This window comes from Apis florea, unplaced genomic scaffold, assembly GCF_048593485.1.
Source record: "Apis florea isolate Af1SG1 unplaced genomic scaffold, ASM4859348v1 contig_3745_pilon, whole genome shotgun sequence".
NCBI lineage: Eukaryota > Metazoa > Arthropoda > Insecta > Hymenoptera > Apidae > Apis > Apis florea.
Genome location: NW_028256831.1, coordinates 109283 through 132682, shown reverse-complemented (window position 1 = coordinate 132682; position 23400 = coordinate 109283). Strand labels below are relative to the sequence as shown.

At 29.8% G+C, this 23400-nt stretch overlaps 2 protein-coding genes across 3 annotated transcripts; one reads left to right on the top strand and one right to left on the bottom strand.

Moving 5' to 3' along the window:
- The first annotated feature begins 284 nt into the window (after nt 1–284).
- On the top strand, nt 285–2362 carry Rae1 (ribonucleic acid export 1). Its single transcript, XM_012493070.3, has 6 exons — nt 285–919; nt 1003–1176; nt 1252–1323; nt 1392–1673; nt 1763–1957; nt 2052–2362. The coding sequence occupies exons 1-6, from the start codon at nt 662–664 to the stop codon at nt 2136–2138; spliced, it is 1068 nt and encodes a 355-aa protein (XP_012348524.1). The 5' UTR covers nt 285–661; the 3' UTR covers nt 2139–2362.
- Nucleotides 2187–22954, bottom strand: HUWE1 (HECT, UBA and WWE domain containing E3 ubiquitin protein ligase 1). 2 transcript variants are annotated; one of them, XM_086914814.1, is made up of 43 exons: nt 22158–22954; nt 20822–20900; nt 20523–20741; nt 20204–20443; nt 20054–20116; nt 19769–19984; nt 19349–19620; nt 18968–19244; nt 18257–18889; nt 17898–18167; nt 16536–17738; nt 16180–16466; nt 15858–16095; nt 15665–15787; nt 12635–15546; nt 12345–12480; nt 12078–12183; nt 11715–12002; nt 11461–11605; nt 11109–11250; nt 10902–11028; nt 10651–10800; nt 10425–10571; nt 10145–10330; nt 9876–10050; nt 9499–9756; nt 9166–9394; nt 8850–9030; nt 8407–8776; nt 8130–8306; nt 7392–8007; nt 7121–7290; nt 6844–7025; nt 6708–6767; nt 6508–6629; nt 6183–6420; nt 5806–6081; nt 5538–5726; nt 5261–5448; nt 5040–5173; nt 4790–4955; nt 4507–4697; nt 2187–4424 (listed from the first exon to the last, which is right to left on the bottom strand). In XM_086914814.1, exons 2-43 carry the CDS (start codon nt 20864–20866, stop codon nt 4322–4324), a joined length of 12450 nt encoding a protein of 4149 aa, XP_086770940.1. In that variant the 5' UTR covers nt 20867–20900; nt 22158–22954; the 3' UTR covers nt 2187–4321. The 2 variants fall into 2 exon arrangements, with proteins under 2 accessions (XP_086770940.1, XP_086770941.1); XM_086914815.1 differs by having other exon boundaries at nt 12345–12465.
- Nucleotides 22955–23400: the final 446 nt, after the last annotated feature.

The following is a 23400-nucleotide window of genomic DNA, read 5'->3' as shown; positions in this document are numbered from 1 at the left end:
TAGTGTAAAAATTAATCAACTACTTAAATGTATTTAGAAAGATATTTTTAATATTTAAGATATGATAATTGTCATATCTCTTAAATTCAAGTAAAAATAATAAGTGATTATTATATTAATATTGATAATTTGAACGAAGCTTAAAATCTTTTCTTTTTTTCTACAAAAAAGAAATGTAAAATCTTTAAAAAAATATTTGGTAAAAATTGTATATCTTAAATTAGTTATTCATATTTTACATTATTATTTTATGAATTTTTGTATAAAATATATTTATCTATTCTGCGTAACTAGTAACTTTAATAATTTGATAATATAATTTTAATAGTACAAACATAATAGACTATAATTCTTCTTTCTTTAATTTAAATTTAAAATATGCTAGGAACAATTTTTGTTGTAATATTAGAAAATTAATAATACAAAGTTTCGCCACCTATTTATATGATATTTTGATCTTAAAATCTAAATTCAGTATGCATTCTATGTATTTTTTTAAATCACAGTATTACTTTTTTTATATTGGTGATACACAAATAATATAACGTTCTCGTAATATAAAGTTTTCGAATGTTTATTATTATTATATATATCAACTATATTTTGATTAACAATACTATTTTGTGTTAAATAATAGTTATTTTGCTAAAATTGATTGAAAATGTTCAATCAAAGTGGAGGATTACAAACTGGCACATCATCTACTTCTAATCCAATGCAAGATTTTGAGGTTGTCTCTCCTCCTGATGATTCTGTTTCCAGTCTCGCATTTAGTCCTGCTTCTATCCCACAAAATTTTCTTGTTGCTGGTTCTTGGGATTGCAATGTTCGTTGCTGGGAAGTTGAACAATCTGGCAAAACGGTTCCTAAATCGATGCAATCTATGGCAGCTCCAGTTCTCGATGTTTGTTGGAGTGATGTAAGATAAACAAATTTAAAATAATATTTTTAGAATGATTTTGTCTAGATTAAGTAATTTTAAATTAATTTTAAATTAAACAGGATGGAACAAAAGTATTCATGGCATCTTGTGACAAAACTGCAAAATGTTGGGACTTAGCTTCAAACCAGGCTATTCAAGTTGCAGCACATGATGCACCTATTAAAACTTGTCATTGGATTAAAGCAAGTACATATTCGTGTCTTATGACAGGTTCTTGGGATAAAACATTAAGAGTAAGTTTTTATTTATATTATTTATAATTTATATAATTTATATGAAATAAATTTATAATTTACCAAATATTTTAGTTTTGGGATCTACGAAGTCCTAAGCCAGCAATGACTATAAATTTAATTGAAAGATGTTACTGCGCAGATGTTGTAAGTATAATTTTTATTATATTTTTAATAGCAATTACTTAGATTGTAACATTTAAAAATTATTATAGGACTATCCAATGGCAGTAGTAGGAACTGCTGGACGTGGATTAATAGTTTATCAGTTGGAAGGTAGTCCTCGAGAATATAAGACAGTAGAATTAAGTCTAAAATATCAGTATCGATGTGTTGCAATTTTTAAAGATAAAAAAAAAGTTCCTACTGGTTTTGCAATTGGCAGTACAGAAGGTCGTGTAGCAATACATCATCTGAATTTAAGTTCAAAAGAAAATTTCACTTTTAAGTGTCACAGAACAAATGGAACTCCTAATGGATATCAAGATATTTATGCAGTGAATATTAAATTAATCAAGTTATTCCACATTTTTTTTTAAATATTCATTTGAATAATCAAATATTTTTTCTTGAAATATTCTTATAGGTAAATGATATTGCATTTCATCCAGTTCATGGTACTGTTGCAACTGTTGGAGGTGATGGTACATTTGGATTTTGGGACAAAGATGCAAGAACTAAATTAAAATCTTCAGAACCTATGGAGCAACCAATTACTCGGTGTTGCTTTAATCACAATGGGCAAATATTTGCATATGCAGTATCATATGATTGGTCAAAAGTAATTATTAATATTTTTGTATAATTAAATCTTACATAATGGATTAATGTCTTGTTATTTTATATATAAAATAAAAATATTTATTTTATTCCAGGGCCATGAATATTATAATCCAGCTAAAAAAAATTCCATATTTCTTAGACCATGTTTTGAAGAACTAAAACCTAAAGCGTCACCGTAAGACTAGAGGAACACCATATAATCAGGCTAAGAATTCTGAATTCTGTGATGTGTTTTAAGATAATAGGTTTTATAATTACAGAATATACTGTTTACATTAATAAATTATAGCTTTCCTATCTTTTTTTTTTTTAGTTATACAAGTTTTTCAATATTATTTCATTATAATACATTGTAAATAGCTTCGATATACAATACAATTGTAGTTACATTTTTCATCATATATATATTTGACTATTTCTCACACAAGCTCATTGTACAAAGATGTATATACATGCAAGAAGAGTCTTGTTCTTTTTTCACAAGTATATAGAAATGTAAAAAAATAATTCCGATAAAAATTCTTACAATATTTTGAAACTGACATGAAAATTAAACTATTTTTTTATTTAGTGCTTTTAAATAAAATGCTAAAATAAATATAAATTCAATTTTATTATTTAAATTATTATTATTAATTTAAAAAAATTCATTTAAAAATTAAAAATTGAATAAAATAAAAATTATTAGTTTCAAATATATCATAATTAAGTGCTGATATTTATAATAATTACAAAAAGTGTGAAATTTATAATTTAATAAATAAATTTATAATTTTCTATTTTACAAAGGAAAAAATGTTCAAATAAGAAATACTTTAAAAGAGGGAAACATCTTTTTCAATGTTAAATTTTTCATTCTAGTTAACTTTTTTAAATAACGTGACTCTTACGGTAACTTTATATTTCATATATGTATGTATATATATGATATGTATATATATATACATATATACACATACACATATATATACATATATATAATTACGTGATTTAACGTTTACTAAAATGCTATGCTATCAAGGTGTCTTCGTGTAATTAAAAAAAAAAAAAAGAGAGAGAGAGAGACGCAATCGTTTTATAAGAAATACAACATTTAGTTTATTTTGCGAATTCCTAAGCAATAACTCCCTAACAATATCGCGAAAAAGAGTTTGGTGGATCTATGCTTTTTTCAACGTATATTGTCCTATTCGATGTGTTTACAAAAATTAACATCTGTTCGATTGTGAAAATCTCATTATACGTTTCCTCCAGAGAAGAAGCATTTAGGTTGAAATAAAGGAAGTTCAAGGATTCAAAGATTGGAGAGTTGGCGAATTGGACGTGATTTTGCGCTATATCCAGAGGAAAAAAAGAAAAAGGAAAAAAAACATTACATGACTTCCTTTTTAACATCACATTTCTCAAATAATTAATATTAAAACGATATTAATTAATGATTATTACTATCGATTAAGAATAATATAATTATTAATACTAATAGTGTACAACCATACGTTATTCTTTTTTCTTGCGGGCGTTAAGGATATAACATCGTGAAATGTTTTTCTCATATTTAGGCTCATGTCTAATCGGTTTCTTGAATAATATTACTCTGTTTCACATTCGTTCATTTTACATACACACCCATTCACGCTCTTACATACAACACGTTTCTTTTTCTTTTTTTTTCTGATCTCGCGTTCAGATCCATGTATTCTAAGTTTCTGGCAGCTTTCTTTCACGCATAATAAGGAAATAAACATGTACTCGGAATACAGGCACACTTCTCTATAACTTTTCCATTTGCCTTTTCGACATGGCAACAACTCGTTTTCGATTTTTTTCCTACCCCATATCTGAATCTGTTCAAGAGTAGAGCGGTTTTGAGTCGCAATTATATTACATTTATTTCAGCCCGCTGCATTCTCTCTTATTTTTCTTTTTTTCCAATGATGAATTACATTGAATTCTTATTTATTATCTCTTAATTGTTAAGATCCTTAACTAAAGTGTCTGATTTTTTTAAGTCTTCCTTCCATCAGGAATTATTTATCTTTAAGCTCTGCATCTCCTCATTTTTTTTTAAAGATCGTTCAACAAAATAAACTCTAGCGACGAGACATCGGTAATTACATCGTTAATTTTACGTATATACATACGCCTTTAGTTTTAATATGTATATATAGCGAAGTAAAAAGTTTATATACTAAATCTTGAGCGAAGATCAATCGGTACTTTTACATTTGTTTTATCAATATTTTAATCATTTTTCCCTTTGTTGTTTTTGGTTGTTTTTTTATATCTTATTCCTCTTTTTTTTTGTCTTCGCTCTTCGATTTTCATGCAAAATCACGCAAAATTTGCTCAACTTTGCAGAAATTTAGGCGAAACCGAATCCTTCACTGCATTCGTGGATCGCTTTTAATAAATTCGTGCGAAGCTTATCGTACGTTTCATAAACTGGTAGATCTAGCTGATTGAAACTAAAAACGAATTTTATAAGTTTTAATTTTATAAGTTAAGTTTAAATTCGAAAGAATTTAAAATGAAATAATGTATATTTACCATGTATGTGCTGACGGAAGTCTATCTGTCGATCTATCTTCACGATGAATTTGGAACTTTTGTATACCATTCATTCCTTCTAAAGCAGCAAAACCTTGAAGTGGCACTTTTGAAGTTCCAGTAACAAATTGCAAAAATTTAGCCCTATCTGCTTGATCGAAACCTCGTAATGCTCTCCAGAACCACTGAATCTAAAAATATAAAATAAACAACATTTATTGTTAATAAATTGAAATTCAAATTTAAAAATATTATTAGATAAAATAATAATATCTTGCTATACTTGTAAAGAATTTGCATTATATTTGTGATATTCAGTATTAGCTTTAAGATCCTCAATATCTACATTGGGTAATCCACTAATTAACAATTCAAGTTCTTGTTCATTGAATATAGAGATCAGTCGTTTGGGAATAATATCATAAAAACCTTCTAGGAACGCATTTAATCTGTAAACAAATAAAAAAGCATAATTATATTTTATAAATCTATAAGAAAATTAAGAAATTAAAATTAATCTTTATTTTATTTACTGTTTACGAATTGCTCCAGTCATTTTCATTTGACATACGAGCCGAATATATTCTAATTTTGTTTCCTCAGTAACAATGATATTACGTCCATTTGGTATTAAGTCACGCACATCATTTACACCAAATTCGTTTACCTAAAAAATCAATTAAAAAAATCACAATATATAATAAAAAAAATGAATATATAAATAAATGAAAATTCTATTAATTTATTAATTTACCTCTGTAGAGAAAGTTAATTCATATCCAAGGTCAGCAATATTATGCTCAGTGAGATATACAAGTCCTTTGTAAAAACTATAATCTTCACTTTCCATGTCTGTATGTTTCACAAGTATTCCCAAAATGTGTTTATAAAAACTACGCGTGAAGTAACATTCCAATAATTTGTTGTCATAAATTGCTTTAGCTGCGATAACAATTATCAATATTAATTATTTTTGTTTTTTTATAATCATTACATATAAAAAAATATTTAATATAAAGTAAAAAACTTACCAATAACTCGACCGACAAATTTATAATAACATAAGTGATTAGGATTACAATGCGAAGAGGAGTTTATCATGTATGTAACTCGATCGCCAGGACTTACAGTAAACAGTGCGTACATAGGATTAAAAATTTCTCTGGAAATAATAACATACCACTCTCTAAGTAATCCTCCAGCATCTTGTCCTTCTTCACCTAAAATTATTTTAAAATAGAATAAAACAAAATAGACTTCATATTTTAATATATTTTTTGATCATTGCACATTTTGTACCTTCAAAAACAATGTAAAAACGATTTTTCCATTCATCAGCATTACGCCTATGAAGTTCTCGAAATGAATCTTCAAATACATTATTCCTACGAACATGTACTGCCAATTCTTCTCTTCGAATACCTTCATCCATTCGTTCTAATTCTGTTCGGAAATATCGCCTTTTTACATCAAAATCAAGAACTCTTGTGTGATCCACTAATACAGAGAATGGTCCATCTGCTAAATGTGTGGTTGTTTGACGAAGAATTTGATTTAAAACAGTTCTGTGCGTTTCTATAATGTGTAAAACGTAATAAATATAAATTTTTATTATATAATATTCTGTTAAAAACATATTATATATTATATTTTGATATTTTAATATAATAATGTACCTGCAAATTTAAGGAACTTGAGTTGGTCCGGTGGTAATGTCTTCTGTGGCGTAGGTTGTATATCCCAAGAAGTATTAATAGTAGCTTCTGATTGGGACGTTCCTTCATTATCTGAATAAATTGGTGAAACAGGTGTTAAATCAGGAACTACTTCGCGATTTTCCGTACTTGTACTTAGATGACGATCACGCGAAGTACTCGATGATGAATGTACTAGGAAAAATGCTTCTACTGCAGGCTGTAAAATATAATTCATCATGTACAAGTGGCCAATGAGAAATTAAATGAAAACATAAAATATATATAATATACATATAATATTTACTTGCAATACTAAAACTGCATGTTGATCTGGAGTATATTCTAATTCCAATAAACAAGCACTGAGTGTTTCCCACAGATGATCTAATACTAAACTTTCACTTAATAATGGAAGCTTGTCTTCACCTGTAAATTGTATACAAATATTATTTAATAACTGTAAAAATTAATTTATGTTTATAAAAATATAAAATTTCAAATTACCTGATTCTGAAGCTTGGTTAGTATTTTCAGTGTCTACAGAACTTTCGGAACTTTGAGTAGCTGAAAAAAAATATTATAATTTATTTTATTTTATATTAATATTTCAGTGACAAAAGTAATGAAATATGGAACATACATGTTTTCTTATTATTTGCTAAACGTACAGCTTCCCTTATTTGTACAATCACTTTAAGTATTCTTAAGAAGAATGCCTGACTAGAAGTTTTGCTAACAAGAGCAGCCATCGATGGTAATTGAAGATCACTGCCGGCTTTGACTTTACTCGGTGCAGTAATAACTACACTCTCGTTGGTAAACCTGTAATAAATTATATTGATGTATAAATAAAAAAAAAAAAAAAAAAAAGAAAAAGATGAAAGAAATAGTATTTGTACATAATTCAAAAAGCATACCTATCTAAAAGAACCCAACGAGAACCGCCAGTACTAGTCGACGGTTGTTCTTCGATAGAATTTCGTCTGAGTTCACGATTCAAAACTTTCAACTCCATTAATAAATCTTTAATGTGTTCACAAACAACATTAGCCAATTCCATGGCACCTTCTAAGAGTAATTTTAATATCTGTGAAATTATTTTATTAAATAATAAAAAAAATTAAATTAATAATAAAATAATTTAAAAAATTTTTTAAATATGTATATAAATAGAATTTGAGCAATTACCAATTGCCTAGTAGGATCAGGACAATGAGATAAATTAAGCAACAAAGCTGTTGCATCCTCAAGTCCTTCTTCAGAGCAACTTTTACTTGTCAATACTTGCACAGCTAATTTAAGATGTTCTTCTGGTGCAGCAATGCTTTGTTCTTTATTCATATCTGTTCTTTTATTCTTATTTCCTTCTTGTCTACGATACGGATTCACTTCCGTTAATCCGATTGAAATTAAAGACAACAATTTCAATACTTTGTCCGTTAGTTGACTGCTACGTTTAATAACCGACCAGTTTAGCATTGAAATTAATTGACCGAAAGCGGACGACTCAAAAGTTGTGGTATTATGTTCCGTATCATTTCCTAAATTTGAATTTGAGTGCGATCTGGCAACTGATTTTCCTTTTTTCGAAGCACATGAATCAAGTTTCAACAACATATCCCAAAAATCAGGTTGATCACTTTTTCCTGGTTTTGATGTGGATTTACCTTTCGAACCGGCTTCTTCTTTGTTACTTGAATCTTTTTCTTTATTATTTTCTTTTTCATCTGATTCTTTAGACTTGATTGGTACAAAATAACCAGGGAAGCCTTTAGCCAGTGATATTAATAACTCTAATGTATGCCTACAAAAAATGCAGATAAATTAATTAAATTATTTAAAAATTCTTTGTAAAATATATAGATTATTTTTAAAATACATTCATATTTTTTTTAGACATACATATAAATAATTTAATTAATTTACCTGCATACTGTAGGAGCTGCTTGAGGATGGATGGCAATACTACTGCCTTGTCTTTCTGATTTTTTGCCTCCATGTCTAACAATATGGAAAACATTTGCTCTGCATCCAAGTGCAGCATCAATACTGATGTTTAACCATGACTGTGCATTGCTTCTTTGATCAAAAATTTTAGGAGCACTAAAAAAAAAAAAAAAAAAATTAAAAGATTTGATGTATTATATAATTATAATATAATTATAAAATATAATATTTGTCTTTAAAAAATAAAATATTTTACCAGTAATCATGGTGCATCATGGGTACTAAGCTTTTCCTTCTGATTTTTCCACCAAAGTCCATGGCTATATCTTTATTTTCATCATTACTTCTTTCCATGATACTTAGTAAGGCTCTAACTACCCATTCCCTTGTGCTACCGTGATAGCAAAGATTCCTGATAACTCTATGAAGCCTTAATGTATTAATTTTTGGTTCATCAACAAACAGTAATACCAATACGCAAGCCATCGACTCATGATCCAATAATTGTCTGCCTCTGAGTCGTAGACCAGCTCCATGATGCGTTATACTAGGATCACCATTTGTCCATGGTTGCCATCCTCTTTGTGCTACTGTATGAATCGCATAACGCGTACCGCCACCTCTGCCTATTATTTTACGTTTAATTAGTTTTGTAATTAAATTTTTCGAATATAAATATATATGATATTTGTCATTTACCTCTTCCAGAATTTCGCAATATACTGGATAAGGCGGCATTTCCTTGACTAACGTGGTTAAGAAATCGGTCTTGCATTATATGTCTATTTCGAGCTTCCCATTCTCTTCGAAGATTTTGAGCTTCTTGAGCTAAATCTGGTGGAAGAACGGATATTTGCGATTCTTCCATATCAGTTAAAATCTGTATATATAAAAAAAATAGAAAATTATACATTATTAAATATTTTATAAAAAAATAAAAAGAAAAACAAAACATTAGAAATGTTTCAATAAAAAAAACTATGAATAAAATATGAATAAAATTATAATTTCTAACCGCTTGTCGAAGAGAAGGTTGTAAATTCTGGAAGAATGCAGCTGCGTCAACTGGATCTTCTGGATTGGCACTTGCGGCTGCGTGACGTTGTTGTTCCAAGCGTTGTTGTGCAAGAACTTCTTCTTGTATTGCTGGAGGTAAAGCAGCTAAAAATTCAGGATTAACTTCAACTGGCCCTGTTAATTCTTCGACTACAGTTGCTTGTGCCCGTTGTCGAATTCGTTGAAGTCTATGAAAATTGCAAAAATCAGAATCAATGAATTAGAAATAGATTCTTATTTCTACTGTACTACTTAATTTTTTTTATTATATAAATAATAGTACGACAAATACCTCAGTTGTTCAGCAATAACTTCGTCACGCATATCTTCGGGTAATGCAGCTAAGAAAGAAGGATCTACGCCATCCGGTAATTGTTGTTCTTGAGATTGTTGATTTTGTTGTTGTCGCTGAGATTGTTCTTGTGACTGTTGTGGTTCTTGTTGTTGCTGCTGTTGTAGAGATGGTTGCTGTTGTTGTTGTTGTTCTGATATTTCTGGATTAATATTTTCTGATGCAGAAGTAGTAGGTACTTGATTGAGGATATTCGCACTATATCAAAAATATATAAATTAAATTAATAAACTTAGTCATATTAATTTTTAATTAATTGATTGAATAAGTTAATTTAGTTAATTTTTTTTATATATATAAAAAATAAAGATATTTACTTTCGCTCAACATTTGATTGGCTGTCATCCGTAAGAATTCTTATCCATTCAGATGAATCACTTTCTCTTAATAGATCTTCATTAGGTTCTTGACTGAAATCAACAACTATGGACGTATTGGGTCGATTAGATGTTTCATTAGTATTAGATCCTTCAATAGTACGTTCAGATTGTCCTATAATAATTAATTCACATTGTCAAAAACTTTCTGGTGACTGTTGGAAAAAGAAATTAATAATAAAAAAAATAATTAAAAAAAATTAAATTACTTAATCTGCTTGCTTCAGACGCGCAAGGTCCAAGTACAGAATCCACTATACTTTCAGCAAGTTCCAAAGTTGGATTTCGATTGCTCATTCTAGGATCTCTAGGTTCTGTTGGTTGTTCTTCTGGTGGGGGAGGTGGTGGTCGTTCTTCATCTTCTTGAATAGTTGCATCCATCTCACCAGTTACATCTAAATATTGATATGATCAAAATTTTAATTTTATTTAATAATTTAATTTTTGTTTAATTAAATTTTGACTAATATAAATGTTTGATAATTATACCAATTATATCTTCGTCAAGCGTGCGTTCTAATCGAGTTGTTTCCACGCAAGTTTCAAATCTAGGAACAAAATTATTCGTTTCTTCTCTTTGTGATGTTGATGCAGTTGATATTTGCTCATCCATAGATATTATAGTAGAAGAACCGGCTAAAAAATATAATTAAAAATAAGCATATATAACTATTTTGTAAAATACAATTGAAATAATTAATTATAATCCATATACATTCTGTATTATTTAGATGATCTTTTCCATCTTTGTTGTCTTTTTCACTTTTTTTCTCAGAAGCGTATTGCATTTTACGTCTCTCACGTCGTTCTCCCAATTCTGCATTTCTACGTTTTTCCAGTCCAGGAATTAGTTTATGTACAATACCTTCAACAAAAAAAATTATTTTATTTTTCCAAAATGCTTTCTTTTTTTTTTTTAATATAACAATATTAATAAATAATAATATCTTTAATATTGATATTTACCGACACAACAATCCGTTTGGGAATCTCCATCTAATAATTTGCTTTCTTCAATCCACCAATGTAAAGCAGTAGGAGTATTATTTACTGTGGTTGCAAGACTAGATCCGAAAAGATAGCCAGATTGATCCTAAAAAGATTGTTATTAATTAAGAAAAAAATAAATTAATATAAAAATAAATTAATTAATAAAAATCATAATCTACAAACCACAAAGTCTATTTGTTCTTCTTCTTGATTTGTTAATATTCCAACACCATTATCCATTACTACAACGCGTGTATCTCGAAAGCTAGAAGCCAAAACTTGACTGGCAGATAATGGAATTGCTTGTGCAGCTGGACCTAAAAGTCTATTGATTGCAAATACAATATATATATATATATATATTATTTTACAAAAATTTAATATATGAAATTAAAATATTTAATTATATTTTATATAATTAAAAAATTTCTAATTATTTTTTATGTATTTATATTTTTTAATATTAAAAATTTACATATCTTTAAACTCAAATTTATATAAATGTAATTAACGTATTCAGTTTGAATTAATTTACCTTTGCAATATTACTGGTGGATTTGGATTTCGTGGATTTGGTAATTGAAGATATTGATATCTTCGCGGTCGTACAGCTCTCTGACCTCTTGTATTAGTAGCATCTAAACCTCCCTGTGGTATTAGCAACGAATGGGAATTAATACCTGCAAATAAAGAAATCAATTTATATTATATTAAATATCAATTTTTTATAATATAATTATTTATTATTTTTTGATATTATTATTATTATAATGATAATTTCATGCTCACCACTACTTTCAGAAATCGATGGAGGATTTTCAAATAGTCCCAAAGGAAGAGGAAATGTTGTACTCCATGGAAGACTAGATCGTGGTGTAACTGTAGTTGAAGAATTCACATTGTCTTGATTATCTATATTATGTCGAATCATTACGACACTACTACCATCACGATCTGTTGATGGAATCATTCTGAATACACCACTTTCTCCTACATCTTCATAGAATTCAATTCCATCTTCTTCGTAATTTGAGGATCCTTCTTCCTCTTCTTCCTCTTCTTCTTCATTTTCTTCTCCTGATAAATAAAATTTTAATATTACACAATTCAATTGAATAAATATTTCTATTATATATAATATAATAAAGTTACCATCATCCTCTTCTTCTTCCTCTTCATCTTCATCATCTTGTACTTCATCTTCATTATCATCAGATGGGTTACTATCAGAATCCGAATCAGAGCTCATTAAATCCTCCTAGAAGATATAATTTCATGATATAAAAATTAAATATATTAAAAATCATTATATTTTAAATATTTTGATTTATATAAAAAAAAATAAAATAATTAATATAAAATATTCTTTTATTTAAAAATATTTCATTGCAGTGTGTTATTAAAATAAAATATTCTTACCGTAGCATCTCGAGTTGGATCAAAATCAGCTTCTCCATCCCTTATTGCAAGACTTTCTTCATCAATGTCCATTGGTCTATGTGGTCGAGAAGATTGATCTTCCGTCACGCCCGGCCCGTCCCTGGAAAATAGTACACTACTTGACTATAAGTACAGTAGCTTATACAAATTTAAAAATATGTATATATATATATATATATACATATATTCATTAAAATTTTTATATTATTAATTCAATTAATATTTCAAAGAAGAAAATTTTGAAAATATAAAACATCATATATGGTTACCTTTCAAGTAATTGATCCATAATGTCTTCTAAGGCAGCTTCATCTTCGTGTACTTGACTTTCCGAAGTAGGTTCAAGACTTTCTGCAGTAACAGATATATCATGTTCTGTATTCTCTGCGTCTTCGTTTGTTTCTTCACCAACAGCATGTGTTGCTTCTGATGTTGTAGTTCCTGTTTGTTCTCCAATAGGTTCCTCTTGAACTGTTCTACTTTTTGGCTTAGTAAATTTGTTATTAATAGCACCTGGCATTGGTTGATTTATAATTCGTGAAAGTGTTTCCAATGGTTTTAAAGCAGCATTGATGGTAGCAGCCATGTTTGGACTTGATAGATCCAGACTATGTGGAATTTTTGCTAAATCTGTAATTATTCCTTTTCTTAACATGATTCTTACAATATAATTAACATTATTGTACTGATGCATTTTCAAGGAGGTTCTCAATTGATTGTAAGAAGTTGGTGGACAACTATCAATCATGGTAGAGATTAATCCAACTAATAATTGAATTTGTGCATGTTTTTCAGAACTTTCAGGAAGAGCTAGAGTTCTTGTTAAAGCTGCTTTTACTTCAGTCACTAAAGTCGTTTGAACATCTGGAGAATGATTACAGGAAGCAATAGCAGCTATCAACATTCTCGCCATACTACTGCATTGTTTGTCACTTGAATTTTCTGGTGACATTGGTAGAAGCTTATCCAAAAGGAAAGCAAGAGCTGTTGTGTACTCAGGAACCATTTCACTTTGTCCGGCTCGATATGCATGCTCTGTAATCAAACTTGCGACCGCACTATATGAGCGAACGGCTTCTGCAAGTATCTTTAGAATAGCTGATTTTGTTAACAAAGGTTTTTCTGCTTCTTCTGGTTCCACTTTACTGTTGTTGCTATTATCCGGATAAATCTTCATTGGTATTATTTGAGAGACTTGATCCTCATCATCAAGAGTATCATTTGATGTTGTTGCATTATTTCTAAGAACATCTCGTCGAGAAGATGAACTTCCAACATTAGAATAAGATGCCTTCTTTTCTGGACTCCTTGTTGGTGTAGAAGATTTTTCATCAGAGACAACTGGCATAGGCTTTATAAGAGCATTCAGAAGATCTTTTACAACAGATATTGAAGCTTTCTCTACCATTGGCATTACTGATGAGTGACTTGGTGGAAGTGCTTTGACAATTAATCTATTATCATCATCCTCTTTTCCTAATAGACGAATGTCTACTCTTAAAATGTTCTCACAAACTTCTCTATAAACTTCCGGATTACGACATACAGCGCTATTAATCTGACGTGTCATAAACAAGATTTCTTTGCAAGCTGGAGGAATATTGCCTTGAGTACGACTACGAATTACTTTTTCCATGGCTAATCGAAGAGTACATGGTTCTTCCAAAGCATGTCTTATTAAAAGAGTACTTAAAGTTATGCATCCAATGAAACTACTTGCTTGAGACATTTCTAGAAGAAGTTTTACACCACCTTCACGAACAAATATTTCAGCATTTTCATAATCTCTTGTAAGTCTCAAACAAACTTTCATAGCTGCATGTAAAGCATCTCGATCTACTGGAATAGCCATCAACCTCACACAAGCGCGTATAATACTTGGAGCCATGCTAGGATCTAACCCTTGCAAAACTGTATTCCGTTTATCCTCTATTCGATTTTCGTCAGTATCCATATTTGTATCAGAACCTGATCCACCATCTTCGTTTCCGGTATGCAGTTTAAAGCCCATCGTGATAGGCCTTCTATTACCAGTTTCTTCGTTAACTTGAGTCATGCATGAAAAATTAATTACATATCGTCGCCTATTACATGTTACTCTAGTACTAGACTCGCCGGCCCAATACGCATCATTAATTATTCGATTATTTACTGGAGAATATAAATTCCATTTTCCTGTGCTGAGATCGAACCATTTCCACATTCTGGTTGTTACTTTATACATTAATTCCTTTCTCTTTGTCAATACCGCCACTTTTTCTAAACGTTCTATCAGTAATAATAAAGGTGCAAGCCATTTCCTAGTTTTCGTAGATGATGTATCCTTATTACCTTCTTTGACAATTTTACTTTTACTTGCAGTTAACGGACCCTCACTTACGACTAGTAAACGTACAAGTTTATTTAAAATAGCATATTCTTCTACAATTTGAGCACAGGGTACTCGCATTTCTTGGAACGTTCCCTCAAAGAACATTGTATATAGATAAATACGTCCAGTAACTTTATTAGCTTCTTTACATTCTACTAATTTTACTCCAGCATTTGGATCTTGACTTTCAGCAACTTCGATTAAATAATCTACTAGACCACCAATTTCTTTCATAAGTTGTCGTAACATATTATCACGCCATTCATCTCCGTTTCTTTTAGCGATAGCAACTAATAAATCGCAAATTCTGTATACTGTGTCAGGCATAAGATCCAATAAATTTAAACACTGACTCAAAGCATTTTGCGTAAATTTATCTATGCTTTCAGTTATGGTAGTAGCCTCACGTGAACTGGATTCTTCTGTGCTGAAAACATTTCGCGTTTCCGCTGTTTCTCCAAGCGACATCGCTATGGCATGCATTATTTGATCATCGTCTACCAATTCTAAGTCCATTATTAAGTCTTGTCCGCTTACATCACCTGCTGGCACATCTGATCGGCGTAAAGTAGCAGGATTAGTTAACAAATAATCAGTGGCTTGTTCAACTGTCAATGTATGAAGTAAAGCTTCTATGCAATGAGCTCTACTGAAGCCCATATCCATCAACTGTCTTAAATGTTCTGGATTTACATCTGCTTCTGGTTCCTCTCTGCGATCGGATATTGTTCCACCTCTTCCAATTCCACTAGTTCCACTAGTGCTACCACTAATACCTCCTTCATTATTTTCTTCTTTTTCAGCATGTTCCTATGAAGCAATTAATTTTAAAAAAATTTGATATTTTTTCAATTTTCTTTTATACGTAAAGATATTTAATTCTACATATTTTACAGATACAAAATATACAGATATAAAATATATATACCTTTATGATTTGCTCACTTCGTAAAATATGTCTTAAAATGGATAAAATAAGTTCTGTCATATGAACTCCATAATTTTTTAAAGGTTTCTTTCCCCACATTAGCATCACTGCCTCAAAAGCTTCCTATAATTTATAAAAAATGTAAATATAATCAATAGCATAAAAAATCTTATTTATTTCGTTTTGAACAAACCTTATGAATATCCGTAAGATATTTTATAGGATCAAATGTTTCATATACTTTGTATATTCCAGTACATTTTGAAGAAACAACATATGGAGAATCAAGAAGAGTTTTAGGATTCACCATTTTTTCTAAAATCATTAACCAACCATCTAAGAATTCTCCAGTACAATCAGGTAAATTTGGATGCTCTAATCCTTCAGATAACGGAAACTGTCCTCCTCCAGATAATACCCAATGAAAAGCACTAAAAATATTGTTCGAAATAAAATATGAATTATTAAGAATTTAAAAAATTATATTTCTAAATATCATTATTAAATTTACTTACGCGAAAAATGCATTTTGTCCGCCGAGTTTAACGAACTTTTGAAGCATCAAATGAAACGGATATCCCTTTTCATCAAATAGTGCAGGAGATACAAAACTTAGAGTGCACATCAAAAAGGTTACTTGAAGTTTTGGTACTGTCGATGGAGGTAATTTATCCCATGATAACCCGCGAATTAATACACAATTTAAAGCAGTTGCTACGCTTCTAGACGCTTGTGAAGGTAGGGCTGGTATTGGAGGCATCTGTTGTCCTCTGCGTTGTCTAATTGGGGAGCCCATGCAAAGCTGAATAAATTTTAATATTAAAATTAGAAATGAAAATATATTCTGAAATTTGAATAATCTCTTACTTACCTTTACAAGTATAGCAAAGAGTTCTGCTAAAGCTCTACCCATTTTAGATGTAAGTCCTAGCAAATGCTTAGGATATGTAAGTCGATGAGAGTTTGGAGATATTCTTCCTGTACTAACACTTGGTTTTTCGTCTACTTCCATAGGTATAGGAGGCGGATCAGTGCTTAAAGCTTCCATGGCTGTAGTCATCCCATTACTTCCCATATCTGTAGATGTAGCACCAGACCAACTAGTACTTTCACCTTCATTTGTTGATTCAGGACGTATAAGTTTATCCATATCTTCTTTTCCAAAATCACAACCAGCCGGAATAAAATCTTCCGTGGTAAGTGCTAATAAGGCTGTGCTTTCCCAGATCAGAGCTGTGTACAGTTCTGATAAACCTTTCAGAACGGTCAAACCAAGCTCGGAACCCCAATGATTCATAGCCAAGTTTCTGATTTCGCTTTGACTGGTACGGCATACTTGTGCGAACATTATTATATATCCATAAGCAGCATTCATAGCATGAAGTAAAGGTGTTGCTGTATCACTGGTAAAAGCTGTTTCCAGATTCGGAGCATTGACAAGTTCATGTAATAAAACAGATCCTCCTGGAGCTTCCATATAATTGTATAATGGTTTCAGCAAATTCAAAACTTCATTCAACTGAGACAGACCAGTTTTAAGAACTAATGGTTCATGTGCAAGATTTAAAATACTTTTACAAACTGTAGCTACAGCTTGTGCTGTTTGGGCAACTGAATGATCCACTGGAAGATTAGGTAATCCTAAAATTGATAATAATGGTACGAGACCTTTTTGAGCGACAAACTCTCTACAATGATCATCCGTCGAATTATTACTGAGAATAGCATCAACGAATTTTGTAACATTTTGTATATATTCCATTAAAGCTATTGGAGTTTTCTCTCTAGGTTGAGGTGGTGGAACTGGTTGAGCAGTAGATGATGAACATTGTTCCTCACGTTGTGGATGAGAACTTGTACTAGCTTCTTCTTCATCCTCTTCTTCTTCATCACTACTACTTCCACTACCACCTCCTCCTCCTGCACCAGAATCTCCAACTCCAACTCCAACAGATTGTCCAGAAGATTGGCGATTTCCAGAAGTAGTATTTGATTGAGAATTATCGAATTTATCTTCAGCTTGCAAGCATATATAACGAGGATCACAACCCAGTACACAAAGTTCTTCTAATAACTATATATAAAAATAAAGTATATAGATGTTGATAATATATATTTAATATATATTTATTATTATTACATTAATTCGTTTTTGATTTTAGATTCAACAAATATTGTGAAGTTATATTTAAAAAATACACTATGTATATCAAAAAAAAAAAAAATGTAATACCTTTATAACAGCAGCGATTGCATCAACTTTCAAACTTGGCTGATGTCGCATTAATTCATCCATTGCATTACCCAAATTCGAAGCAGTATCACCTAAAGGATCTGTGCTACGACGTCGATTCATTGCAGGCAAATAAAGTGGCGATAATAATACTTTAAATAAGCGTTCGAAAGGGCGTCGTTTTACGAATGATTCTAGTCCACGCTGATTTAAACACAAAGCACTAAATACATTAGGCAGTGATCCTAGAACTTCTCTACTAGCAGGAATCTGTGAATAATATACCAATAAATATTATATCATTTTCAGTAATACATTATACATTATATTTTTTTAAAATAAATCAATAATTTAATTACTTCTTTAATTAGTAAAGCATGCAGTACAAGATCAGTTAATCCATTATCCTGTAAAGAAGATAATAAAGATGGCTCTTGGAAAACATATACTGTTACAGCATCCGTTGCAATAAGGAACAAAGAAGGACCATAATATTCTGAATTACTGATAATGTGTCTTAAAGAAGAAGGTAAAGTACCCTCCATAACATGTCTAATACTATCAGAAAATGTGGGATCTTGAATAATTTTTTTAATAAAATTTAATAACGCTTTTAAAAGTGTAACTCGCTGTGGTAGACAAGTTTTTCCAGTTTTTCCAGCCGAATAGTCTGGTATTTGTTCATTTTTATCATCGGTTTTGGAACTCATGTTCTCATCTTCCGAAAATTCCATAGGATTAGATGATTCTTCACGCTCGTCAAAAGCACGTGAAGACGTAGAACTTTCATCGCGATCCATCGATCTTTCACGTGTGGCCTGAGAATTATCTTGATAATGTATAGGTTCTATTTCAAATGGTTGTTCTTTTCTACAAACATTTACTTCCATATCAAGACGATTAATAAAACTGGCTAAACCACCGTGAGCTTGAAATCCTTGCATATCTATATTTGTTATTAAGTCTATAACACGAACTGCTCTTGTTACAAACTATAAATAAAAAATTAAAATTGAATACAAAAGTATTTTATGAAATTAAATATACAATAAAATTGTAAAAAATTTTACCGTCAAATGTTCAAACTCGCTACCAGGCCAATTCATGATTTTTAACAAACTTTCCATCATTCCACAACTAACAAGTGCTTCACATCCTGCTTCATAACTCGAAAGATGGTATAGAAAGCTAAATAAAGCTGTTGCAAGTGATAAAGGAAATGGTTGTCCTTCAGGTTGCGGAGAAATCAATGTTGAAATACAAGTTCGAATTAATACAGGAAAAAATCCATGATATGAATTGGCTCCAGTGACGTCGATTATCATATTTAATCTTGAACTAGGTTTTCTAAAATAAATTAAAATGAATCAATAAATAAAAAAATTAATGATAACAAAATTTCATAAAAAATATTGGAAAAATTATAATTTTAGCATAATATTTTTTCTTACTTTGGAAAATGTGGATTGCGATCTAAATGAATGATACTTGTAAGAGTTCTTAAAGCAGCAGCACGTAATTCAACAAGATGTGCATGTGGAAGTTCCAGTAATTCAACTAATTCTTCTAAAAGTCCAGGATGCAGCAAACTATGTGCATTTTCTTCTAGTTCACTATTATATACAAGTATTGATAATGCCTGCAGCCGAGCGTGCACACATTGTAATCGTCTTCTATAGTCAGAGAAACTGTGTGCTAATCTTATATGTGTAAACAACGCAATCTAAAAAAAAATATAAATAACAAATCTAAATATTTATATGTACATTCATTAAATAATTAAATATATTATAATAATTTATATATATTATATTATATTCATTAAATATTAAATACATACCAAAATTAACATTAAAACAAATATAACTTACCTGTCGATCTTGGGGTACATTATTGACTTTTAACAAATCATTCATAATTTGTGCTGGTGTTTTACCCAGTTTATCTACATTTTCTATATGTATACATGTTACAAAATTCGTCTGTCCAGATTTTTTTGTGCCAATGTTTGATGTGGCATTTGAATCTGTCGTTGAATTTTCTGCATAAAATTCGAAATGCAATGTTGTGGCACTTGCTGGAAGTGGCTATAAAAATTAAAAAAAAAATTGCAATATATTTTTTAGAATTATAATCATTTATAAAATTTATGTTACCTTGTCTGGATATTCTTTACAACATTCTGCTAAACCAAATCCATTTTCTTTACCTCCCCAACTCTAAAATATAAAAATTGCATTTAGAACTTTAATAAATTTTCTATATATTAATATAAACATATACATCAATTAATGCATATATCCTACCTCTGCTAAAAGAGTAAGTCTACTTAATAAAGCTTGCCTCTTGTCACTGTTTAAACGTGCAATGAAATTGCTACGTTTACTGAACATGTAGAGAATATTTAATACACCAAGGACAACATGCATGTCACAGCTTGATAACAAAGTCACTAGATGTTCCATACTGCTGTATAAGTGTCGAGAATATGAATGTTCAATTAATAATGTTGTAAGATGTAGAACCCAAAGGAGAAGTTCTTTTGCCTATAAATAATAGAATAAATATATTTACATATTTTTAAGAATAATAGAATAAAAAAATAAAATTATATTGCAAATGTACCTCTCTATTTTGAGGGAGATCACAAGCCAATTCCCATGGATTGTCTGGGCTTTTAGCAGCAGCTTCTTCCAAAATGCTGTCGCTAAGATCCAATACATCAACCCAATGAAATAATTCACATTTACCAAAAGTCCATGCATCTATTTGCTTTAGCTCCTCTAGCAATTCTGCATGGGAGCATGAGCGCAACTTGTTTATAAGCGCCTGACATTTTGCAGGCTAAAAATTTATTTAAATCATGTAGAAATTAACATATTAGCATATTTTTTTTTAGAAAATATGATAAAAATATTATTTACCGCTTCTGATGTATATTTTCTCAATCTATTGCGATCAATTTTCATTTTGACAGATAGAGTCTCTTCAAGAATTTAAAATCTGAAACATTATTTTATAATATATTTAATAAAAATAATTAATATAATTTTCATTAAATGTAAATATGATATAATGTAATTTATTAATCTATAGTAAAAATTTTTCTTTAATCATTATACTTTTAATAAATAAAATCATTTTATTCATAATTATTAATTAATAAATATTTTATTCCATATTTTACTGTTAAAATTTTTTAAAGATTATTAAATCAAGAATAAAAAAATATAACTTATATAATGTTTATGCAATCTCATTTAAAATGAATAATAAATTTCAAAATCAATAAATGTAATAATATTAATAGAATACATTTAAAAAATTTATATTTTAAAAATTTAATTCATATTCTTGAATATTAAATAATAATTTCCTAAAAAATTTACGCATTATTTCACAAATTTTTTTTATATTGCGAAAAAAATTATCTTTATTACGAAATCATTATTCCATATAAATCATAAAATTCATTAGATTATTAAATTAAATGTTTTAATAAAGTAACAAAATAATAAAAAATAAAAGAAAACACTTTATAATTTTTATGTTGATTAAAAAATTTTTCCATATGGTTTTTTAAAGCAGATACTAAAATAAAATCATTGTTATTAATATATATACATATACGTATATATATATATCTTTGAATCGATAATTTTTTAAATTATTATTTAATAAAAAATTTTACTCATAAAACGGCATAGGACATACAAATTTACATCAATTAAAAAATTTTTAATTTAGAACATAGTTAATTATAATACAACATTCGTAAAAAGAATAATACAATGACGTCGTAAACCTCATGATAAGCCTTGAAAGCATGACAAATCGTGACAAAACGTACTGTCGACGGCGCGAATAGTTATTTAAATGAATCTGTATAAGGAAACACATAATCGATTATAAAAGGAAAAAAAGCAACATAAACAAAGGAATTTTCTAGGAAAAATACAATATAGTTGCAATGTAAATTTTAATGTTCTAGAAGTTCCGACCGTTAGAAGGACAATAGGAACGAAAACAGCCTCGATTCTCGTTAAGATGCAGAGTCATCAATTTCTAGAGCCTAACCTAACTTAAGTGTATTCAGCTATCACAAAATAATAACAAAGATAAAATACTTGTAAATAATTTTAAAAATCATATTAAAAAATAACAAATAATACCGAATAACGAGTTAAAACGATAAAAAAACGAACTATAGAATATATAAAAGTGGTGAAAGCAGAGATGCACTCGTGGCACGAAACTTACCTATAGATAAGCCGACAAGGATTTGATAGAGTCGTCCTTGTCGTTCGGCCTTTCGATAAATTCGAGGTCGGAACGATGCGGCATCACGGCCGTCGAAAACCGTTCCGTCGGTGGTTTCTTACCACCTTGATCGTCCTCGACTAGATTATATATCTTCAGTCAATGGGACGCCGTTTTAATTTCGCACAATGCTAAATGGAATTCGACGAAATCAAACCGAATGATTTGAAATGACAAGAATTGACCGGTTTCTGTGAGAATAGATATCGAACTAGATCAAAACAAAACTTAGCGAGCGTGAATAGAGCGCGATCCTCTTCTATCGCTTAGCGCCAATCGGAGTACCGATCACCGCCATTTTACCGAGGCTTTTCGCGGAGGATCGTCCACCTTTCTTTTTAACCTTTCCTTTCGTAATGTGCTTCCGGATTGCAAGCTTCTCGAATAATCTTGCAAAAGTTCACGACCTTCACGCGACTCTACACAACACTGCACACGGATTAGAAGGATCGACAATCAACGATTTTATTACTCCGAATGCACCACACTGACTGCTTGTGTACGCAGAATCATATATATCATATAGACTGAACAAGGCAGCACTGCTACTAACTACTGGTAGCTGTTTCGCATCTTTCGTTGAGAAATTCCATAAAACTGTACGTTTGCATTATATCGCTGCGCAATATGGAGGATTATATAGCAAATGTGTCCTACTCTCTGCACCGATTTTTCTGATTCGTTCACTTCCGAGAAACTCGTACTTATGATAGGACGCTTTGCAACTATTCGTAACTGTTCTTCATTATGTGTCGTTGTTGAACATGCGTCTAGAAACACTATGAGAAATTCAGTCATGCATTACAAAATGCTCAATGTGAATGGGACTTAAAGTTATTATGAACGTTGACTTGTAGCTCTTCCCTTTCAGCCAATCCTAACGAAACTTTCCATTGTATAGTGATCTGATTGACTAAACATATAAAGGGTTTTATTTTTTTATACATAAGCCACTCCATTTAATTATTCCTTTTAAACTGCGCAGTATGTTAAGTAAACATATAACAACGAAATTTCTTTTCTTTTATATTACGATTTTATTCATAATTATTAATAACGTTTTATAAATATGAATTTTAAAAAAATTTATTTAAACATTAAATTATATCTTAACTTTTTAATTTTAATGTTTTTAAATCATAATTAGAAATTTCTAAATTGAATTATTTTTAGATTTATGTAT